Genomic DNA, 23440 nt, shown 5'->3' with positions numbered 1-23440 from the left:
TAATTGTCTGTATCCTAGGGTTAAAACAGCAACAACAAAAAATAGCTTTAATCATTTTTGAATAACAGAATTTCTCCATAAACTCCACAGCCTTCTGTATTTGTAATATTTTAATACTTATCAAATACATGTGTAATAGTTTTAATACTTACTTTTTTATTTTAATAGATTCCTCCTGCATGGAAAAACTACTTTCAAAAGATTGGAAGGAAAAAATGGAAAGATTAAATACCAGTGAACTTCTTGGAGAAATTAAAGGTACAATATACAAAATATCAAACGTATCAATGTAGAAATATTATTTTGTTCCACAACACATTTGCTTATCTTCTGTGCCCTAACATTAAATTCTTACCTCTAATATTTGTTTATATTTGAGAGGGTAAATGTATAGTGTGTTCCTGAACTTTATTCTTTTGTAATGTTTATAGAATGAAAGTTTTGCCCTTTTTTTAGTCTATAAACATATAACTTATAGGATAAACTGCTTCATTAGTTTACTGAGCAAAAAGTGTGAAAAAGAAAAAAGGTTATGTCAAAGATGAACAAATTAAGTTAAAGATAATTTAAATCCTTCCTTTTGAAATCATAATAATAGCTTAATTGATGAATCCAAATCACTGATTTGAATTTCTTCTGATCAAAAAGGGTCAGCTGTAGTAACTGTAAAAAAGGAGTTTATAGAATGTGCTGTTTATGGTTTATGGCTGGATTCTGAGGCCTGTTTACCTGTTCAAATCCTGGCTCTGTCACTTACTAGATGAGTGATCTGGGGCAAGTCACTGAAGCTTTCTATGTTTTGAATTCCTTGCATCTAAACTGAGGATAATAAAAATACCTACTTCATAGGCCCATTAAGAGAATTAGTATAGGGCTTCCCTGGTGGCGCAGTGGTTGAGAGTCCGCCTGCCGATGCAGGGAACACGGGTTCGTGCCCCGATCCCGGAAGATCCCACATGCCGCGGAGCGGCTGGGCCCGCGAGCCATGGCCGCGGAGCCTGTGTGTCCGGAGCCTGTGCTCCGCAACGGGAGAGGCCACAGCAGTGAGAGGCCCGCGTACAGCAAAAAAAAAAAAAAAAAAAAAAAAAAGAGAATTAGTATATGTAAAGCTTTTAAAACTGCCTGGCACTTAAGAAAGTCCTCATGAGGGAAAGTTGTGGTTGTTATTAACTGCCCATAGGATTGTAGGTTGATTAATCTCAATCAGAAAAGTTAGCATTTCATGATCTCCAGCCCGGATGAGAATGAGCATCTTTATTTTTAAAGATAAGTGATTGACGTTATTATTTTGAAACATGTTAAGAAGTGGGCAGTCCCAATCCATTACAGAATTAAGCTGCCCTATCAGTTAATAAGCTATACTTTTTGCCCAGTTCTCTCTTGTTGATTCCTTTGTGGAGATGAAGTGCTGTATCACTAGCTTTTGGTATCACAGAATCCATTGAATAGAATCCATCCATCAATAGAATCCATTGTCATTAATTAATTTTTTCAGTTGTCCCTTACAGACAGTCATCACTCTGACCTGACCTGACAATTTGGGAACTTAATTACATTAGTTTTCTGAATTTATCAAATGACTTCAGGTGAATATTCCCATGGATAATTCCTCATTTAAGATGAACATTTCACGATAACTCTCTGATGAAAATTTTATTTTGAATTTATTACAGAAAACTGCTTAGTGTTCAGGCATGTTATGTTCAACTCAAATGAAGAGAAAAGGGAGTCATATCTTTTCCAAGAAATAATTAATAACTCATTCTATTAACTAATGCAGTATCAAAATCAAGTGGAAATTGGATATTATTTTGAATTTCACTGCTTCTGTTTTGTACTCATAAAGGCCATTTGCTATTTTGGAAAAAAAAAAGAAACTCAACTTAAAACTGACGGGTAGAAAGAAAGTCATTAGTGACATATTCTTTATCCAGCTGCAATAACATGGTGTGTGCTACTTTGCACGTCATTCTGTGTTTTCTTCCCTTTCCAAAGTCATTGGTTTTATGACAGTGAGAACAGAAATGGTTTATGCAAAGGCAAGCTTTTGCCAGCGTGAATGATGGGGGTCTTGCTTTCTCTCAGTAATGTGGAAGCTAACATTTTATTATGTTATGATTCAGCATCGAGTTTTTATGCTTTGGGTTATCTTTCCCCCTCCCACTTTCTATCTTTATTTTTGATTCTAAAAATGCAAAAACTGTACTAGTTTTATATAATCAAAATATATAAATCTCAAAAGTGAAACATGCAGAATTAGGCTTTTCAAATTCTTTAACTTTTTCTTTTCTGGATTCTGTATGTGAAGTGTAAACTTTCATTTGTGTGCTACCCTCAGTTTTATGGGCATAGAAGATAAGATTCTTACTAAATTTTTCATTTTGATTTACTCTACATAAATGTCTCTTTTTATATCTTAATATTTTGTCACCATAAACATTATACAAAAAGTATACCAATAATATAAAAAATTGAAAAAAAATTGGTTAAAGTAGTGTTCAAATAGTTTGATTCAGCCACTGCTGAAACTCAACATACATTTTTATTGTAGGTAAGATCAGATCAGTTATTAGCCACCAAAATTAGTTATAATTATTCTGAAATTTTAGGGTGATCTAAATACTATCTCCAAGAAAAACATACTAGGGGAATTCCCTGGTGGTCCAGTGGTTAGGGCTCCTCATTTCCACTGCAGGGGGCACCGGTACAATCCCTGGTCAGGGGACTAAGATGCTGCATGCCGTGCAGTGCGGCCAAAAAATAAATTAAAAGAAAAGAAAAGAAAAACATACTACAGTGAGTTATCAGGGTTCAGTATATCTCAAGCATGTGTATTTATATATCTCATTATTTTTCCCTCATTACAAAATTCATACACATTTATTGTAAAAAGTATATAAACACACCCAAAGGAAAATATAATTGCCCTTTCATTCTACCTGTATTATAGTATATATCCTTTCCATTTTAATTTATGCATAAAAATTTTTTTCCCTTAAAATTGGAATCATCCTTTTACTATTCATTTGTAATCTATTTTTTCCACTTAATGATATATTGTGAATTTCCCTGATTAGGTCATCTTCTAAACTATTATTCTTATTTGCAGAAAATATTGCATAAAATGAGGTTCTTATAATTTAACTGAGTCTTTTATTCAATATTTAAGTTGTTTTTATTGTTTGTCATTATAAAGAAAACCTTGAACATGGGTAACTTTTTAATACTTTTCCGTGTCAATTAGTGGTTATTTTCTTATGATATATTTCTAAAAAGTGAAATTACTGGGTCAAAGAAGGTGTTCTTTTTAAAAAAGGCTTTTGATTCACATTGCCCTTCAGATATAGTGTTCTGTGCTCTCACCAGCAGTATCTGAAAGTATTCCCTTGCCCTCAGTAGCAAGTATTATTTTTTAAAAAATTTCTTGCCAGTTTGATAAGGGAATATAACATATTATTGCTGATTTAATTTGAATTCTTTTGAGTTTTATTGAGAATGAAGAGTTTTACATGCATTTATTTGTATTAAATGTCTCTTCCTTTGTGAATTGTCTGTTTATGTTGTTTGCCCATTTTTCCTTTAAAGGATTTGTCTAGTTTTTATGGTTTTTAAGGCTCTTAATTTATATTTTAATGGTATTAGCCTTTATTTGTCATATATGTATATTTTGTCATTTTCTTTACTTTATGGTTTTGTTGTTAAATCTTTGCCTCCCTTTTTTAATGCTCTTTTTTTTTTTTCTGTTTGGGGTTTGTTTAGAAAGGCTTCTTCCAGTCTAAAGTTATATAATATTCTACTATATTTTCTTCCAGTTCTTTGACTATATTTTTATACACTTAAGTCTTTGATTCATCTTGAATATATTTTGAGTATAATTTCGACCAGAGATATAACTTAATTTTTTTCTCAAGTTAACCAGATATCTCTGTATCATTTATTAAGTAACCCATCTTATCCCATCTGACTTGAAATAACATCTTTTATTACATACTGATTACATATTTGGAGCCATTTCTCAGTTTTTGGCTCTATTCCATTTATCTTTCTACCTAAACTTTTACAGTGCTAGGCTATATTAATCACTGTAGCTTTATAGAATCTTTGAAAAGTATTGCAAGACCTCATTCATAATTATTCTTTAAGGTGTTTGTATACTTCTCTAAAGTTTATCTTAGATTTATATGTTGTTAATTAAAATTGCAAAGTGATTTTTAAAAAAAGATTATAAAACTATGGGATAACAAATCTTTTTAGCATTGAATCTTTCCATTCCAAATAACTTACTCAATTCTTTTATGTCCCTCAACAATGTTTTGTTTTTTATATACAGATTCTGCACATTTCCTTTGACGTTTCCTTTATAATATTTAATATTTTTACTTGCTCTTATGAATGAGATATTTTTCATACTACTCTATTTTTGTTATTATATTTGGGGGTGTTAGTAAATTTTGCTGATTCATTTTATAACTTCCCTTTTTGTCAGACTTATTAGCTCTAGTCATATTTCAGCTGATATGTTTTCTCCTCTTTTTTAGCAGTTATTTGTTCCTTTTTTTTCACCCCTTCTTTAATACACTGCCTAGAATATCAAGAATAATATTAAATAATACAGGTGATAGCAGGTATTTTATTTAGTTTTTAATTTATGGAATTGTTTTTAATATTTCACCTTAAGTATTATATTGACTGTTGATTTAATGATTTTTATCATTAAAAATCATGCTAGTCCACTTTATTAGGAGTTTCTATGAGAAACTGCATTTTAGTTTATGGTATATCTTATTGGTTTTTGTTTTTCAAATTTACTGATGAAATAAACCCTAATTAGTCATGGTGTAGTCTTGTTTTAATGTACTGCATAATTTTATTTGCTTACATTACAGCTATTTTTGCATCTGTATTTGTAAATGAGATTAGTTTGTGTTTTTCTTTATTTGTACTATCTTTGTTAAATTTTAGTGCCAGAGTTCGTGGAATTGGAAAGCTTTTCCTCCTTTTTTGTGGAGGAAGGCTATGTAAAACTATTGAATAGACAACATCTTATTAATAGGTGGGAATCTTTTTTTATATTCTTTTTGTGTCCTTTGCCTGAATTGGGTCTCTTGAAGGCAACATATTGTAGGCTCTTGGTTTTTTTTTTTATCCGATCTGCCACTCTGTGTCTTTTGATTGGAGCATTTGGTCCATTGACATTTAAGGTAATTATTGACAGATATTTGTTGCCAGATAACTGAATCACTTTGCTGTATATCAGAAATTAATCAAACAATGTAAATCAACTATACTTAAATTAAAAAAGAGGACAACGATTTCATCTTAGTATAATCAATAAAAATAAACATTTGAGTTCATCAGGTGAAAAAAATAAGTGGGAATCACTTATTTCTTAAAATTCTGAAAGAATATATTCATAAATCATCTAGGCTTAGAGTTTTCTATGGAGATAATTTTTTTTAAGTTTCTTTTTCTCTTTAAGTCAGTTTTGCCAGGAAAAAATTTCCTAGAAAATTGTATATTTCACTGAGATTTTCAAAAACATTAGTATCGTTTTAAAATACAATATCGCTTATTTTAAGTTTTCCATTTATTTGCTGTTATATATTCTACTTAAATTTTGCATATTTGTGTTCTCTCCCTTTTGTTCCTCAAATTTTGCTAGTGGTTTTTCTATTTATCATTCCCCCCTTACTCCCCAGTAAGGATCCAGCTTTTAGGTTTACTTGTCAGTTCTGCTGTTTTTCAGCATGCCAACTACTTAATCTTGCTTTTACCTTTGTTATCTCTCTCTTCTTTGTTTTTCTTATACTTTTTCTTCTGTCTGTTTTCTGATACCTCCTAATTTTCTAAGTTGACTACTTTATTTTCAACATTTTTTTATTAATTAATAAAAGCACTTTTAGCCATGAATGTGTTTGTAGAACTAGCTTTATGCATCCCATAAATTTAAATTTTTAGAATTCTCATAGTCATTATTTTCTAAATAGTCAATATTTATATTATTATCTAACTTATGTTTCTATGTCATTCTTAACTTTATGTCTTCTTTTGGATTCAAGAGTGTGATGAAGCTGAGAAAGAGTGGAAACAGCCTCTGTCATTGGAAAATTCTTTGTGGTGGGTTAGGTGCTAGAAGGAGAATTAAAGTGTGGGCAATAGAATGGATGAGCTATACTGAAAAAGGAATCTTCAACCCGGTGACTTTAATATTACTACATATTAAGAAACAATACATTAATAACCTACTTTTTAGATTTTACTTTAAAAAATACTAGTGCTTTCAAATAAAAGTCCTATTATCTAAGTTAAATAAAGCAGTATTTCCAAAACTCTTGGTAGGAGTTGGCATATTGCTGAAGGTGGACAAACAATGAATCATGGATTTTCAGTGGGCCTGTATCTGAGTCTTGTCTAATATTCTTTAAGAGAAAATCCCATCCCTAACCCCCCATCATATTTCCATAGGTAACTTCTTTTTTACAGCAGCATTGAGGATAGAGTGCTGTAAATGGCATAAGTTTAATAGCAGTAATCTCAAAGCAATGTTCAAAAGAAGTTAATATTATTACAAGTATTTTTAAATAAATGTATTATTAAGACTTAAATGAAAGATAGCATAAAGTGATTAGACCTTTGCCTTGGTCTGGTTACATCTGGAAGTATTGTGTTCTGATTGGGTTACCATATTTTAAGGGGTCTGTTGTGAAATTAGTATTTATCAAAAGTGGGTAGACTAGGAAGGAGACTTGGACATTTAATGTGAATAGTGATTCAAGACCTAGGGAAGTTTGACCTCATACACGTTAGATGTTTGGAGTTTTGTTGAATAGAAGTGGATAAGATTTTTGTGTTGTTTTAGGGGGTTAAGGTAATAGGGAAATTGTTCTCAATATACAAAAGAACTTAGGAACAATTAATGGCTACCCAACATTGATGCAGTTGGATCAAATATAGTGGTTGTTCAATAAATATTTATTAAATGAATAAATGAGTGGATAAATTAATAAAATAAAATCAATGGAAAATTTAAACAGAGATGTAGAGGGGTATTCCTGCTTTGGTGGAATGTTCATGACCTCCTAAAATTCCTTCAAAATTATACTAGTGTTTATTAAATTTTCTTAATTTTAAGACTGTTCTTCAAAATACTATCTATTTCCTGTCAGTAAGTAATATAATAAATACTTTTGTGAGATACTTTATTGTCTATAAAAGAAACCATGTACTAAAACTACCTACATTATTTTATCTGATCCTTTTGACAACCCAGTGAGGAAAATATTTTTATATTGATTTTACATGTGAGTAACATTAGACTGAGAGAAATTAAGTGGCTTGTTTGGGTCACTCAGAAAGTTATGGATGTAGGGTTTGAATCCTGGTCTCTAAAGCCTCTGTTTAGTATAATACAGATTACTTCTCAGATTCTTCAGTCTTGGAGTTCTGCACGGGGGACAAGGGGATGATAGACTCTGGACTGTTTCATCCTCCTGCAACACACGAACAACCAAAATACTTCCAATTTTGCTCTTTTCTATGTAAGTGAGGCAGTATAGCAAAGCAGGCATGGGTATAGGTAATACAGTTCTTCCCTACAGTAGTGTTTATCATTTAAAGAAATTGAGACATAGTTCATTTACAATATTATATTAGTTTCAGGTATACAATATAGCGATTCAACTTTTTATAGATTATACTCCATTTATAGTTATTATAAAATATTGGCTATATTCTCTGTGCTGTATAATATATCCTTGCAGCTTATTTATTTTATACCTAATAGTTTGTACCTTTTAATCCACTACCCCTATCTTTCCACTCCCTCCCTCCCTCTCTCCCCACTGGTAACCACTGATTTATTCTTTGCATTTGTGAGTCTCTCTCTTTTTTGTTATATTCACTAGTTTGTTTTATTTTTTAGATTCTGCATATAAGTGATATCATACAGTATTTGTCTTTCTCTGTCTGCTTTTTTCACTAAGCATAACACCCTCCAGGTCCATCCATGTTGTTGCAAAATTTCATTCTTTTTATGGCTGAGTAGTATTCCTATATATATATGTGTGTGTGTATATATATATATATATTTTTTAATACTGCATCTTCTTTATCCATTTATCTGTTAAAGGACACTTAGGTTGTGTCCATATCTTGGCTATTGTAAATAATGCTGCTATGAACATTGGGATACATGTATCTTTTTGAATTAGTGTTTTCATTTTCTTAGGATATATACCCAGGAGTGGAATTGATGGATTACATAGTAGTTCTATCTTTTAGTTTTTTGAGGAACCTCCATAATGTTTTCCATAGTGACGACACCAATTTACATTCCTACCAGTGGTGCACAAGGGTTCCCTTTTTCTCCACATCCTTGCCATCATTTGTTATTTGTGTTCTTTTTGATGTTAGGCATTCTGACAGGTGTGAGGTGATATCTCATTGTGATTTTGATGTGCATTTCTCTGATGATTAGCAATGGTGAGCATCTTTTCATATGCCTGTTGGTCATTGGTTTGTCCTCTTTGGAAAAATGTCTATTGAGGCCTTCTGCCCATTTTTTAATTGGGCAGTTTTTGTTTGTTTGTTTGGTTTTTTTTATTAGTCTCTGCTTTACAACAAAGTGAATCAGTCATACATATACATCTGTTCCCACATCCCCTCCCTCCTGCGTCTCCCTCCCAAGGGCAGTTTGTTTTTGGTATTGAATTGTATCACATAAATATATTTTAGATATTTACTCCTATCAGTGATATCATTTACAAATATTTGCTCCCATTCAGTAGGTTGTCGTTTAATTTTGTTGATGGTTTTCTTTGCTGTGCAAAAACATTTAAGTTAAATTAGGTCTCATTTGTTTATTTTTGCTTTTATTTACTTTACCAGGAGACAGATCCAAAAAATATTGCTACAGTTAATGTCAAAGAGTGTTTCACCTATATTTTCCTTGAGGAGTTTTATGGTTTCTGGTCTTACATTTAAGTCTTTAATCCATTTTGAGTTTATTTTTGTATATGAAAAAATGTTCTAATTTCACTCTTTGACGTGTAGCTGTCCAGTTTTCCCAGCACTACATATTGAAGAGACTATCTTTTCTCCTCTATATAGTCTTCCATCCTTTGTCATAGATTAATTGACCATAAATGTGTAGGTTTACTTCTGGGCTGTCTATTCTGTTCCATTGATCTATGTGTCTCTTCTTTTGCCTGTACCATACTGTTTTGATTACTGTAGCTTTGTATTGTAGTTTGAAATTAGGGAGAGTAATATGTCCAGCTGTGTTCTTCTTTTGTAAGACTATTTTGTCTCTTCAGGGTCTTTTGTATTTCCACACACATTTCGGAATTATTTGTTTTAGTACTGTGAAAAATGCCATTGGTAACTTGATAGAGAGTGCATTAAATCTGTAGATTGCCTTGGATAGTATGATCGTTTTAACAATATTAATTTTCCAATTCTTGAACACGATATATCTGTCTATTTGATTGTGTTAGCTTTAATTTCTCTTATCAGTGTCTTATAGTTTTCCAAGTACACATCTTTTACCTCCTTAGGTAGGTTTCTTCCTAGGTAATTTATTCTTTTTGATGCAATTGTAAATGGGATTGTTTCCTTAATTTCTCTTTCTGATAGTTGTTGTTAGTGTATAGAAATACAACAGTATTAATTTTATATCCAGCAAGTTTACCAAATTCATTGATGAGCTCTAGTAGTTTTCTGGTGACATCTTTAGGATTTTCTATGTATAGTATCATGTCATCTGTAAACAGTGACAGTTTTACTTCTTCCTTTCCAACTTGGATTCCTTTTATTTCTTTTTCTTTTCTGATTGCAGTAGCTAAGACTTCCAATACTATGTTGAATAAAAGTGGCGAGAGTGGCCATCTGTCTCTTGTTCCTGATCTTAGAGGAAATGCTTTCAGCTTTTCATTGTTGAGCATGATATTATCTGTGGGCTGATCATATATGGCCCTTATTATGTTGAGGTATGTTCCCTTTAGGTCTAAGGTTAGGTTGTTTATTTGAGATTTTTCTTGTTTCCTGAGGTAAGCTTGTATTGCTACAAACTTACCTCTTACAGCTGTTTTGCTGCACCCCATAGCATTTGGATTCTTGCCGTTTTGTTTTCATTTGTCTCCAGGTATATTTTGATTTCTTCCTTGAGTTCTTTAGTGATCCATTGGTTGTTTAGTAACATACTGTTTAGTCTCCACATGCTTTTGTTTTTTGAAGTTTTTTTCCATGTAGTTGATTTCTAGTCTTATCGTATTGTGGTTAGAAAAGATGCTTGATATGTTTTCAATTTTCTTAAATTGAAATTTAGAAAGACTTGTTTTGTGGCCTGGCATGTGATCTATCCTGAAGAATGTTCCATTTGCACTTGAAAAGAATGTGTACTCAGCTGCTTTTGGATGCAGTATTCTATATATATTAAATCTATCGTATCTAATGTGTCATTTAAGGCCAGTGTTTCCTTATTGATTTTCTGCTTGGAAGATCTGTCCATTGATGTAAGTGGGCTGTTAAAATTCCCTACTATTACTGAGTTAATGTCAATTTCTCCCTTTATTTCTATTAATATTTGCTTTATGTGTTTAAGTGATTTATGTTGGATGTATATATATATGTACAATTGTTATATCTTCTTGGATTGAACCCTTGATCATTATGTAATGTCCTTATTTGTCTCTTGTAACAGTCTTTGTTTTAAAGTCTATTTTGTCTAATGTAAGTATTGCTACCCTGGCTTTCTTTTGATTTCCGTTTGCATGGAACACCCTTTTTCATCCTCTCACTTTCAATCTGTGTGTGTCTTTAGATCTGAAGTGAATATCTTGTAGACAGCGTATATACAGGTCTGTTTTTTTTGTATCCCTTCAGCCACTCTGTGTCTTTTGATTGGAGCATTTAGTCAATTTACACTTAAAGTAATTATTGATATGTATCTACTTATTGCCATTTTGTTAATTGTTTTAGGGTTGTTTTGTAGTTCTTTTCTGTTCCTTTCTTCTTTGGTCCTCTTCCCTTGTGATTTGATTCCTATCTTTAGTGTTGCTTGGATTCCTTTCTCTTTTTTGTGTGTGTATTACAGATTTTTGGCTTGGGGTTACCATGACATTTGTATATAACAATATAAATATATAAATTATTTTAAGTTGCTGATCTCTTAATTCTAATTGCATTCTAACAATGCTGTATTTTTTACTCTTCCCCCCTCATGATTGCTGTTTCTGACATCATATTTTACATCTTTTTGTTTTGTGTATCCCTTAACTGCTTATTGTGAATATAGATGATTTTAATAATTTTGTCTTTTAGCCTTCCTACTAACTTTGTACATGGTTGATAAACTACCTTTACTGTGTATTTGCCTTTACCAGTGAGCTTCTTCCTTTTGTAATTTTCATGTTTCTAGTAGCAGCCTTTTCTTTTTTGCTTAGAGAAGTCCCCTGAACATTTCTTGTGAAGCTAGTTTGATGGTGCTGAACACTTTTAGCTTTTGCTTGTCTGTAAAACTTTTGATCTCTCCATCAAATCTGAGTGAGAGCCTTGCTGAGTAGACAGTATTCTTGGTTGTAGGGTTTTTTCCTTTCCTCACTTTATATAAATATATAGTGCCTTCTGGCCTACAGTTTCTGCTGAAATGTCAGCTAATAGCCTTATGTAAGTTTCCTTGTATGTAACTTGTTGCTTTTCTCTTGCTGCTTTTTTATTGTCTCTACATCTTTAATATTTGCCATTTTAATTACATTGTGTCTTGGTCTGGTCCTCTTTGTGTTGATCTTGTTTGGGACTCTTTATACTTCCTGGACTGGGATGTCTGTTTCCTTTTCCAGGTTAGGGAAGTTTTCAGCTGTTATGTCTTCATGTATGTTACCTGCCCCTTTCTCTCTCTTCTCCTTCTGGGACCCCTATAATGTAATGTTAGTATTTTTGATGTTGTCCAGAGGTCTCTTAAATTTTCCTCATTTATTTTCATTCTTTTTTCTTTTTTCTGTTCAGTTTCAGTGATTTCCACTACTCTGTCTTCCAGCTTGCTGATCCATTCCTCTGTATTATATAGTCTGCTGTTGATTCCTTCTTGTGTATCTTTCATTTCAGTTACTGTATTCTTCACCTCTGTTTGGTTGAGTTCTTTATATTTTCTAACTCTTTGTTCAAAACTTCTAACTTCCTGCTCTGTTCATCCATTTTTCTCCTGAGTTCTTTGATCATCTTTACGATCATTACCTTGAGCTCTTTCTAGGGTAGACTGCCTATCTCCACTTCACTTAGTTCTTCCTCTGGGGTTTTGACATGTTCCTCCATTCTTCTGCCACCTCATTTTGCTTAACTTGCCGTTTTTATTTCTATATATCTGGTAGGTTGGTTATGCTTCCCGACCTTAGAGAAGTGGCCTTTTGTAGGAGACATTCAATGCTCCCAGCAGTACACTTCCCTCTGGTCACCAGAGGTCTATGCTCAACCTCTATGTGGGCTTCATGGGTCCTTCTGTTGTGGTGGGCTGCTACTGTGGGTGGTCTGTAAGGCATGACTGGCTTCCAGTTCAGTTGGTTTCCAGGTCCTGCCTTTGTTGGAGGCTGCCCGCCACTGGTTGGTGGGGCTGGGTCACGAGGTGGCTGGCTGCAGAGTCCTGGGGTGAAGCTGGGGTCCAGGAGATCCTGTGGCTGGTGGCTACCCATTGTTGTGTGAAGCTAGGGCTAGTGTCGACTCACTGGCAGGAAGGGCTGGGTCCTGGAGTCTGACTGCAGGGCCCAGGGGTCCCAAAGCTGGCGTAGGACCACTGGTGAGTGGGACTGGTTCCTGACACAGCTGGCTGAGGGGTCCAAGGTGTCCTGAACCTTGTTGGCCTGCTGGTGGGTAGGCTGGGTCTTGCCAAGTCAAGCTAGGGGCTGCAGTTGTCCACTGCTGGTGGGTGAGGCTGCTCCTGAGGCTCGAGCAGCCTTGCTGATGGGTGGGGCCTAGGTCCAGGGAATTCTGGGGCTGGTGCCTGTCCACTGATGGCTGCAGCTGGGTCCTGGGGTCTCTGGCTGTGGGACTATGGGGTTCTGGCTCTAGTACATGTGTGCAGGTGTGTGGGGGCAGGTCCTTGGCCCTCTGGTGGGCAGGGCTGTGACCAAGGGCAGCTGTGGGCTCAAGGGGTTTTAAAGCAGCCTTTCTGCTGGTGAGGTGGGGGGGCGGTCCCAGAGCGTGTTAGATTTTGTGTGTGCCCTTTAAGAGTGGAGTCTATTTCCCACAACCCTCTGGGTCTTCTGGAAGTGAGACCTGCTGGCCTTCAAACCCAAATGTTCTGAGGGCTTTTCTTCCCAGTGCAGGACTCTTGGGCTGCAGAGCCCGATGTAGGGCTCAGAACCCTCTTTCCTTGTGGAGAACCTCTGCAATTGTAATTATTTTCCTGTGTGTGGGTCACGCACCCAGGCGTATGGGTCTTGATATACTATGACTCTGTCCCTCCTACCCATCTTGTTGTGGTTCCTTCTGTACATCTTTACTTGTAGAACTTTTCTGGTAGGTTTCAGTCTTTTTCATCAATAGTAGTTCTGTAAATCATTGAAATTTTGGTGTGCCTGTGAGAGGAGGTGAGCTCAGGGTCTCTCTACTCTGCCATTTTGGCAAAAGAACACCTACGGAATTATTTATCTTGATCTAAATCCGAATGAGGGTGACTTCCCTGGTGGTGCAGTGGTTAAGAATACGCCTACCAATGCAGGAGACACGGGTTCAAGCCCTGGTGCGGGAAGATCACACATGCTGCGGAGCAGCTAAGCCCATGCGCCACAACTATTGGGCCTGCGTTCTAGAGCCCATGCACCACAACTACTGAAGGCCACACACCACAACAACTGAAGCCCGCACTCCTAGAGCCCGTGCTCTGCAACAAGAGAAGCCACTGCAATGAGAAGCCTGCACACCACAATGAAGAGTAGCCCCCAGTTGCTGCAACTAGAGACAGCCCACATGCAGCAATGAAGACCCAACACAGCCAAAAAAAAAAAAAAAAAAAAATCCGAATGAGAAAGAGGGCGGAATAATATAGTAGAAGGATACAAGGTGAAGCAGAAGTACTGGTAAAGTCCATAACCCATTTGTATGTATACTTGTTTGTTTGAGTGAGGATGCCAGGATACTTATGGTGACAAAACATTTCTAAATGCAATGGTGACATACTAAATGATGTCTAGAGCATTAGGATTCATCCTCTGTTTCTATGCATGGATATAGCCTTCTGTGGTTTATATAGGAGAATCTTAGCCAGCCTTCCGTTTTTGCATACATGCCCCTCTATGCTGTGGCTGGCATCTCCTCCTTGGTGTGAAGGCGCCTCCCTGGGCAGTGTGCCAGAGAAACAGTAATGCTGGTTGTTTGAGTTAGCACAAACTGTTTGTCAAACACATAGATGATAAGAGAGAAAAAATAATTATGTGATATGAACCAAATAAGGAAAATAGTGCTTTCCTTCCTTGGTCATTTATGACTAATCATTTCAATATTTACATTTAGGGATTAAGGTAGATGTGCTTGTAGGTATACTGTCCTGAAGCTTAGAAAAATGACAGCCTCTTTCTGCTAGGGAAAAAAGTGATTAAACATATGCTTTTAAATGGAAAATTCTACAAATGATTCCCAATGTTTTTAAGGTTATTGTTGAAACACAATTACTTACTATAGTTATTCAACTAAAATGTCTGAGAGATTTGTTCTGGAGCCTAAATATTGTTGCTATACTTTAATATTAAAAACTTTAAGCATTACTCACTGTTACTTCATTAGGGTTTTTACTAAGAGAAGTAAAATTAGAAACTGTGTTGCATTAAATAGTGCAGGCATATTACAGTTGTGCTTGGTACATGTACTGAATTAAAAATGTGAATGTATTATAATTTTGCTACTATGTGCCACTGAGAGCCTGGTTTCATTTTCAGTTTTGATTGCAAACATAAATCTTTGATGGAGAGTGCAGGAACACAAAAGTCATGTTTTTTTTCAGTGCATGATAGATCTTTGAAGATCAAATACTGTAGGTTATTCTTGAAGTAACTTAAGCAGTGCCGTTATCACCAAAGGGTCAGAATGAATGTAACAGCATTCCCAAAGAATTAGTGTTCTACGTCACAGGTTACTATCTTAACTGCCAATTCTCTCAACTAGTTTGTTCACTTTATAGTAAAGACCTAAACTATATCTAAGTACTCTGATGCTTATTCTATGCAATGCCCTTTCTACGGAATACTCTGTTTTTTTAGGAATAGTAATTCACAGTTACTGGTATTTTCTGTTGTAGGCAATCACAGAAGGACTAGAGTGGTCTTCCAAAAGCTGTGACTGTACACTTTACATATTCATTTATAAATGAGTTTTTCTTGCATTTCCATTTACAAATTTACAGCAATTTCTTCATCCAAGGAAACTTAAAAAAAAATCTGGAGGTGTTTAGAGAAGAATCATCTGCCACTTTTTAACTCCAATAAAATCAGCAAAGTTCACATACCTAGTGATTTTTGCTGTCTCATTAGGAAAAAGGATTGAAACAGCAATATATCAATGTTTAGATTTCGTGTGTTTTGAAAATTTTAAATTGTTATTTCTAAGACAAATGCTGTATTGCTCTAGAGACCAGCTTGTGAAAGAGATTCAGAGTACGTGTAATTTTCTCATTGATTTGTATGAAATAATGTAGTAGAGTGTCACTATCTATTTTCTGTATAAATCTGTGTAATTGTAGAACTTCAGAGTAATATCTAAAATCATAGAATCTCCAAAAATTAGAGTTGAAGGAGCTTTGCATGTTACGCAATTCAACTTATTTTCCATATAGGGACCCCAATATCCACAAAAGAAGAGTCACTTCCCTAAAATAACACAGTAAATTAGTAAGGTGGAATTTCCCTCAAATAGCATGTTTAGCCCATTTCACATAGTCTTTTTTTTTTTTTTTTTTGGCTGCACTGGGTCTCCGTTGAGATGCGCGGGCCTCTCATTGCGGTGGCTTCTCTTGCTGCAGTACACGGGCTTCAGTAGTTGTGGCATACGAGCTCAGTAGTTGTAGGCTCGCAGGCTGAGTAGTTGTGGCCCACGGGCTTAGCTGCTCTGCGGCATGTGGGATCTTCCCGGACCAGGGCTCTAACCTGTGTCCCCTGCATTGGAAGGTGGACTCCCAACCACTGTGCCACCAGAGAAGCCCTCACATAGTCTTTTGGTCATCTTGTAATCAATAGTGAGTTATCATTGCAGAACTCATAAACTCTTTTTACTAACAATAAATGCACACCATGGCTAGTTTTATAAATATATATGTATTATAACATAGCAACATCCATTTTTAAAAATTATACTACTTTGCATGAATGTAGACATTTCAAAGCTCTCCTTTATAAACATCTCAGCTCTCTGTTATAAACATCTTTTACTTCTTTTGATGTCTGTGTGATATACATACAAGCAATTAAAACCTCCCTTCACTTGCGGTTGGAGACACAAGGTCTTCTTAATTAAAATTCAAACAAAAGCTACTGACAAAAATTACTACTATATGATTAAGGTCTAAAGTATTATGATACATTAGAATCATTGTTAACTGTTGGGATTAAAAGAAATAGATATGTTGGGGAAAAGATCAGTTGAATCTAATTACAGAAATCAATGTTTACTTAAAAGAAAATACTGAGGTTTAATAACAGGTTCTGGCTATAAATATAGCACTGGCTAAAATTGTTCTTTGTTATTATTATATTGACCACATAATAATATTTTAAATAAGAATCTGAAACTTCTTTTTTAGTAGTTAATTATTATAATTAAAAACATAAAACTTTAAAATCATATCTCATTTCAAAAATTTCAATTAAAAATGTTCTTATATGTAAAAATAGTCACCATTTATAAAGTATTCCTATTGATTCCATTTTTAAAAGGCTAATTTTAGCAGTAGCGAGTGGGAAAGGAGGCAAAATTGGTTAGAAGAAAAAAGATCCAAAGTATTCTTACACAATTATGATTACATTAAATATGTATTAGTCTATTTGGTGACATATCGAAATAAAAGAGAACACATTTTGATATAATTCAAAAACAAGACATTTTACTTTTTTCTTCCTGATTGCTGTGATGAAAATAAACATTATAACCAGCATGCAGAAGAAAAACTCTTACTAATTGCAGCCTAGATTTTAAGTAAAATGAAGGTCATTAGCAATTTCCTGGAAGCCATTCAGATTGCTTACCAGGAAATGGTAGCTAGCAGGACATCTGTAATCCTCCTGTGTGGAATTAGTGAAAACATACTGGAGCTTTAATGACGTGTGTTAGATTTAGGCTTATGGTGGAAGCTTCGTTTATCAAAGTAGTTCATATTCTTTGAATACAAATGTTTTTATTTCACTATTAGTGTACAAACCCAGAATTAAAAATAGCGTTTACCTTCCATCCATCCATACATAAATACATGCATTAATACACACCTGTAAGTTGGGGTGTGACTCAGTGGAATAAGAGATGAGAGGGTAACAGCAGAGCTGTAGGAATCTGGGAGTGAAATGTGTTTGGGCATATTGAAAGAAACTTCTCTTATAACTTGGAATGCTGATTCCATAACATTTGGGTAGTGAATTTAGTCCCATTTTTAGTAGCATCTTCTTACCTCAATAAAGAGATAAGCAAAGCTGAGTGTTAAGTGAAAGTACCTCACAGGACATAAATTTAAGTCTGGCTTATTCTGCATTATAGTGGGAGAAATGGGGTCACTAATTTAGAGGCTTTCAGCATGCTTCTCTATATTAACTGAATTACTGTTTGGCTTAATAAGGATAATATCTCTGGAACTATTAAGAGTGACAGTAAAATTGAGGAGAGCATATGTATGTTCCACTTTGTGTAAAAAATTGTATATACACAGAAAATTGCTGGAAGGATATTTAATAAACTGTTAACAGAAGTTGACTATGTAGTGGGGAGTGTGAGGAGTGAAGGATATGGGACAGGGGCTGGATTTTTAATTTGAACTGTATAGTTTGTAGTGAAGTATTTTTTAACCATGTGTAGGCATTGCTTTTTCAATAAAGACTAGTTTAAAAAAAAGACAAAGCAAGTCTTGAATAAAAAAATGAAAGGGATTAGTTTCATTATTTGTACAAAAGAAAATGGATTATGCTACTTACTTTAACTTCTGATTTTTTGAGAGGATTAGAGACAATATGTGTGTTTGGGGTGGCATGGAGTAGGGAATCAATAAATGCTATAGGTAGCCAACAACACTTGTCAACACAGTTGACATAGTTTAGTACTTGAAACAGTAAATATTTATTGGTAGAATGACGAACTGTAGTTCTAAGAATTTTTGCTCTCAGCACTATTAAAATGTATTGAGGACTCTAAAAATGTTTAGTTTGTAAGACTTATATCTATTAATACTTACTGTGTTAGAAATTAAACCTGATAAGTTTAAGAAATATTTATTAATTCATTTAAAAGCTATAATAGTATACCTGTTATATATCACCATAAAGATTTTTTTCAGTTTTTTCTTTTTTTCTTTCTTTTTTATTGATGTATAGTTGATGTACAATATTATATAAGTTACAGGTATACAATATAGTGATATACAATTTTTTTGTCAATCCCAAACTCCCTATTTTTTAATAAAAAACATATTTCTTAAAAATAATTTAGTGAGAAGGGTAGCACTGTTTTACATTTTGATAAATCTCTTTAGTGTATGGTTTAATAGTAACTCTCCCATATCTGCTTTTTGCATTCAATCTGTTGTGAAATGTATTGATTGAAGTATATGAAGAGGGAGAAGTGTCTTATAGCCTTTTCATATAATTGTGAATTTTCTTCTAACCACACCAAATTTCATAAATGGTAGTTTCTTAAAGGTTAGGCCCAATGTAGGATCTGAAACCATTTCAATGAACTGTCAGTACTTTTACATTAAAATCCATTGGTCCAGTTTGACCTTTGAATGAATTTTTTACTCCATGCATGATTTTGTAACAGCTTTTAGATTACATTGTTTTACTGAGTTATGAAGATCTACCTTATTTTGGCACATTTCATCATACAGTATCAAAAAATCACATTCATTAATGTCTCAACTAACCTTATCAGAAAATCTTTCAAGTATTTGGAAAGTATCATGGTAGTGATGGCAGATAGTTTTCCAAAATTCTAATTTTCCCTTTAAAGTTCAAATTACGTTGTTTCCACCAATACTTTCAGATGTTTTTCTTGAAGTGGCAGGCTCACTTGCCAAATATTGAAGTATGCAAAATGATATTTTGTCTTTTAGTTGTTCTTTCAAATAAAATTGGTGCTTTGTGTGTAAAAAGATATGTAAATGTCTAAAAAGATATGAAAATGTCAGCATGCAACTCAAACAATAGCATAAGTCATTTTTCTTGAATTATTATACTTAGATACAATAAACAGCAGAATGCTTCCCATTTTATCACACAGAATATTTTAAGTATGAGTACTTAAAAGTGATTATTTAATAAAATTGTTTTTATTGTTTCATCAAGGAAATTATTAATGAAAACTGAACTTTCTGTGTTTTTTTTTTAAACTGTAATTGTATTTTGGTGAAGAATACAATGACTACTAGTAGAGTTAGGTGCATTTGACTCATGCTAGGCCCCAGCAATTTTAACCCACTATTTCATTTGCATCATTAGTGCAAATGTCAACACTATAACATGCAGCACAATGTCTTAGTATTATTATGAAAACAGTGTTGACCTCAGGTACTCTGGGATTACAAGGGGTCCAAGAACCACACTTTAAGAACCACTGGACTAGGGCTTCCCTGGTGGCGCAGTGGTTGAGAGTCCGCCTGCCGATGCAGGGAACGTGGGTTCGTGCCCTGGTCCGGGAAGATCCCGCATGCCGCGGAGCGGCTGGGCCCGTGAGCCGTGGCCACTGAGCCTGCGCGTCCGGAGCCGGTGCCCCACAACGGGAGAGGCCACAACAGTGAGAGGCCTGCATACCGAAAAAAAAAAAAAAAAAAAAAAAAAAAGAACCACTGGACTAGAACCTTAAAATACACTAGTATATATTTACCTTGATAATAAATTAATTTGCCAATGATAACTACAAAGCAAATTAGTCACATCTGAGAGTTCAAAGTTTCTGTGAAGACACTAGATGAAGTTACTGGCTTAAAGAAATGAGTTGCTTTCCTCCTTGAAACTGGAATTATGGCATAATAAATACAGGATGTGGAGTTGATCAGATGTAAGTTTGAATCGTGTAAACTGAGCAATTAATTTACCCTGTTTTACTCTCAGCTTTCTAACCTATAAAGTAGAAAAAAATACTTGCATTTCAGGATCATTGTCAGTGATTGCAAAGTGACTGACAAAATAGTTCTCAGTAAATAGTAGTTTGCCAGTAGGAATAAGAACAAGAGTATTTGGTTTTGTGCCACCCATTAGTACCTGGAACCATTTATTACCTCTTGAAGCACAAATTATTTCATAGGAAATGATTAGATATGTATAAAATTAAGAGGAAGTTCTAACAGTCCAAGAAATCAGTGTTATCTCCCATGTCAAGTTCAGAGTATAGTTTAAGTTGCCAGTGTTTGCTCAACCAAAAATGATATTCAATTTATTGATACTTAGCTTACATTTTTCAGTGAGGCTAGGCTTAGTCAGCTTCATTCCCATCTCATAGATCTTTTAGCTATCACATGCCTCTCAAACCCTTGTAGTATTATTAAATCGCCTTATTCAAGTACAATTCAAATTCTATTTTCCAAATTTTTAAGAGATTTTTTTCATATAATTTTAGTTCTGGCATTTTATTATAGTGATAGCTAAAACTCAGAGGTCCTGCTGTTAAAATGAGATTTTCACATGTACCATTTCTGGACATACGTTTGCTGTGAAATGTTTTGTGTGTGTAATGTGTATGATAAATGAGATTTTAATAATATGAATTTATTATTTTATAATTAAAAGTTATATATAAGGTTTTTAGTGAACAAAATAGTATTAAAAAGATTTAAAATTTTTATATATCATTCTTTTTAATTTGCTCTATTTTACTTTAGTCTTGTCTGAATAAATGATGTAGTTTAAAAATACACAGTTGTGATAATATTTATATACAGCTGATTCTTGAAAGAAAAACTTATGGAATAGCAATTAATCTCAATGCTGCTCGTTATAGGCCCAGAAGTGCTCTGTGCCTAGCACCACAGGTGCCAGGTGCATCCTGGGTATTTCTTTATTCTAGAGTCAGCTTTTCACCAAATTCTCATGCAATACATATGTCACATTAAGAACTGGCCCATAGTACTAGACCTCCCACACACATACTTAGGTCATTTGTCTGAACTAAAAAAAAAATTATAAGGCTAACCATTTAATAAAATGTTTGTATTTCCATCCAAATGGTGTTTTTATGAATTAGATCCTTGAAACAGGCATAAATTGTGCATTATTCTCTACATTTTTAAATGTGCTGCTACTGTTGGTAATTACCACAGAGTGCATATTTAATGCACTGAGGAAATTTGATGCAATTATTCCGTTTATTTGTGATTTCCCTTCAATCCAAATGTTTCAGCATTAAACTACTGAAAAAGGAAACTACAGAGAATTTAGGTCATTTAAAAAATGCACACATTTTCTGAACTCTGCTTGTAAACTTGTACTGCACCAACCAAAATAAAATTAGAAGGAACCCAACATTGTAAAGGATAGGGTTCAAAAGTTTAGGAGATTTTGAATAAAATCACCTTTTAAGTATAACCTTAAAGAGGCTGGGCCAGTTGCAAGGCTACAGTCTTACAAAAGTCAACAAGAGAGGTGTACAAGGGAGCTCAAAATTTAGCTACTTTTGTTACCAACCAGGGTTCTTGGCCTTCCCCATCAATAGAAATTGACAAGAGGCCAAACAAATTCAGGCAAGGCTTTATTGGGGCCCTTGCTGCAGCAGGGGGGATCCAGAACAAGTAACAGTTTCCCTTGCTCGCTTGCTCCCTGAGAGGGGACAAGCTTGTTCCTTATATGGGGTGAGGGTAGAAGTGTGTCCAGGGGTTGGGCCGGAGGGGTGGCTTAGGTGGTTTGCCCACCTCTCTGGTGGTGTTGAGTGCAGGGGGCATGCTCAGTACCCTGCTTTTGCTCCCAACACTCTGTTTTTGCTCCGGCTCTTCAGAAGTGGCAGTTGAGTTTTTTAGTCTTTTGTAACCTTTTGCCCATAATTTGCCCCAACTGCGCATGCATGCAGTTATTTTTAGTCTCTTATAGTTTCTTTGTATTTTGTTGCTGGAGGGGAGGTTTGTCCAGGTGCAAGCATTGCAGCACTGCAGCAAAGGGTTCCAGGTCCCAGCCTGTCTCAGTTTAACTTCAGACAAATTATTCTTCCTCAGGACTCTTTTCAGTACTTAGGAGTTGATTACACCTGGAAATGGATTGAGTAGATAGAAGTTGGTAATTTAGAAAGTTGGTACAAAATGGTAGAAACCACAGAAGAGAGTTCTGAGCCTGTCTCTTCCATGAGTGCCTGGCATTTTTTAAAGCTCAGAGAATTTTGGTAGTGAAAATCATCTCTACTGCTGAAAGGGTCAGAAAATAAGAAAAGTGCAAGAGGGGTACAGCTCTTGTAGGCCCACTATATATTTTCTCCTTTGATCATAAGCTAGTAAGAAAGGTACACATTTTTCACAGAAATGATTCAATATCATTAAAATGGTTTGGTAAGGAATAGAATAAGGCAGAAGAACACAGGTATTAAATGGGAAGGAGGAACTTCATATTCATTTTGTTCAGTAGACATCATCTGGTGTTCCCTTTCAACTTAATATGCAACTATTCGTTATACATGTTTTAATAATAGTCTTAAATATCTCTCTAGGGCTACCGAAGAGATGAGATTTAAAATGAAATCTATTCCATGGCTTTAAAAATATGTTTCTTCATGTAATAGTAATGAGAGACCTGTATTATTATGCTTAAAGCAAGGAGTTACCTTCCTATTAACATTTGTTTAACTAGGCTTCTATCACAACAGGTGCACAATTATTTTTATGAGTAAAATATTATCAGCCTTCAAAATTAGCCAGGGCAAAATGCAAGTTGTCTGATTAAATAATCAGAGCTGATACTTAAAATACATTTGATTTCCACAGGAATTTTAAAATGCAAAGTCCCAGTCTCTTATTCTGATGTGTTGAGGGAGCTGCACTTTTTTGTGGTATATAAATAGTAGCTTGTATTGTAAATAATTTGATATATTTCACATAATGCAACTGACATTATGAGACAACCTACTAAAAATGTAGTAGTAGTTTATTACTTCTAGTCTAACATTTTAATCTATCAATGAAGTAGAATTATGCTTCACATGCATAAAGCAAAAATAAAAGTGACCCTTTTGTAGACTATTCTAAATTCAATTAAAAAGCACACCAGTTTAGAAAGTTAAAATCCAGTGT

At 34.5% G+C, this 23440-nt stretch overlaps 1 protein-coding gene across 3 annotated transcripts in view; it reads left to right on the top strand.

The window, feature by feature from the left end:
* The window catches only part of SOX6 (SRY-box transcription factor 6), a 636354-nt gene that overhangs the window by 363351 nt on the left and 249563 nt on the right, over positions 1-23440 (top strand). For all 3 annotated transcript variants that reach the window (XM_082628665.1, XM_082628667.1, XM_082628666.1), the window contains exon 6: positions 169-258. In XM_082628665.1, coding sequence (XP_082484791.1) covers positions 169-258 — 90 coding nt within the window. The remainder of the gene's footprint in view (positions 1-168; positions 259-23440) is intronic.

The sequence above is a fragment of the Mesoplodon mirus genome (genome assembly GCF_964341445.2).
Source record: "Mesoplodon mirus genome assembly, chromosome: 7".
NCBI lineage: Eukaryota > Metazoa > Chordata > Mammalia > Artiodactyla > Ziphiidae > Mesoplodon > Mesoplodon mirus.
Note: the sequence above shows the minus strand (reverse complement) of the source record. Positions and strands in the feature narration are given on the sequence as shown.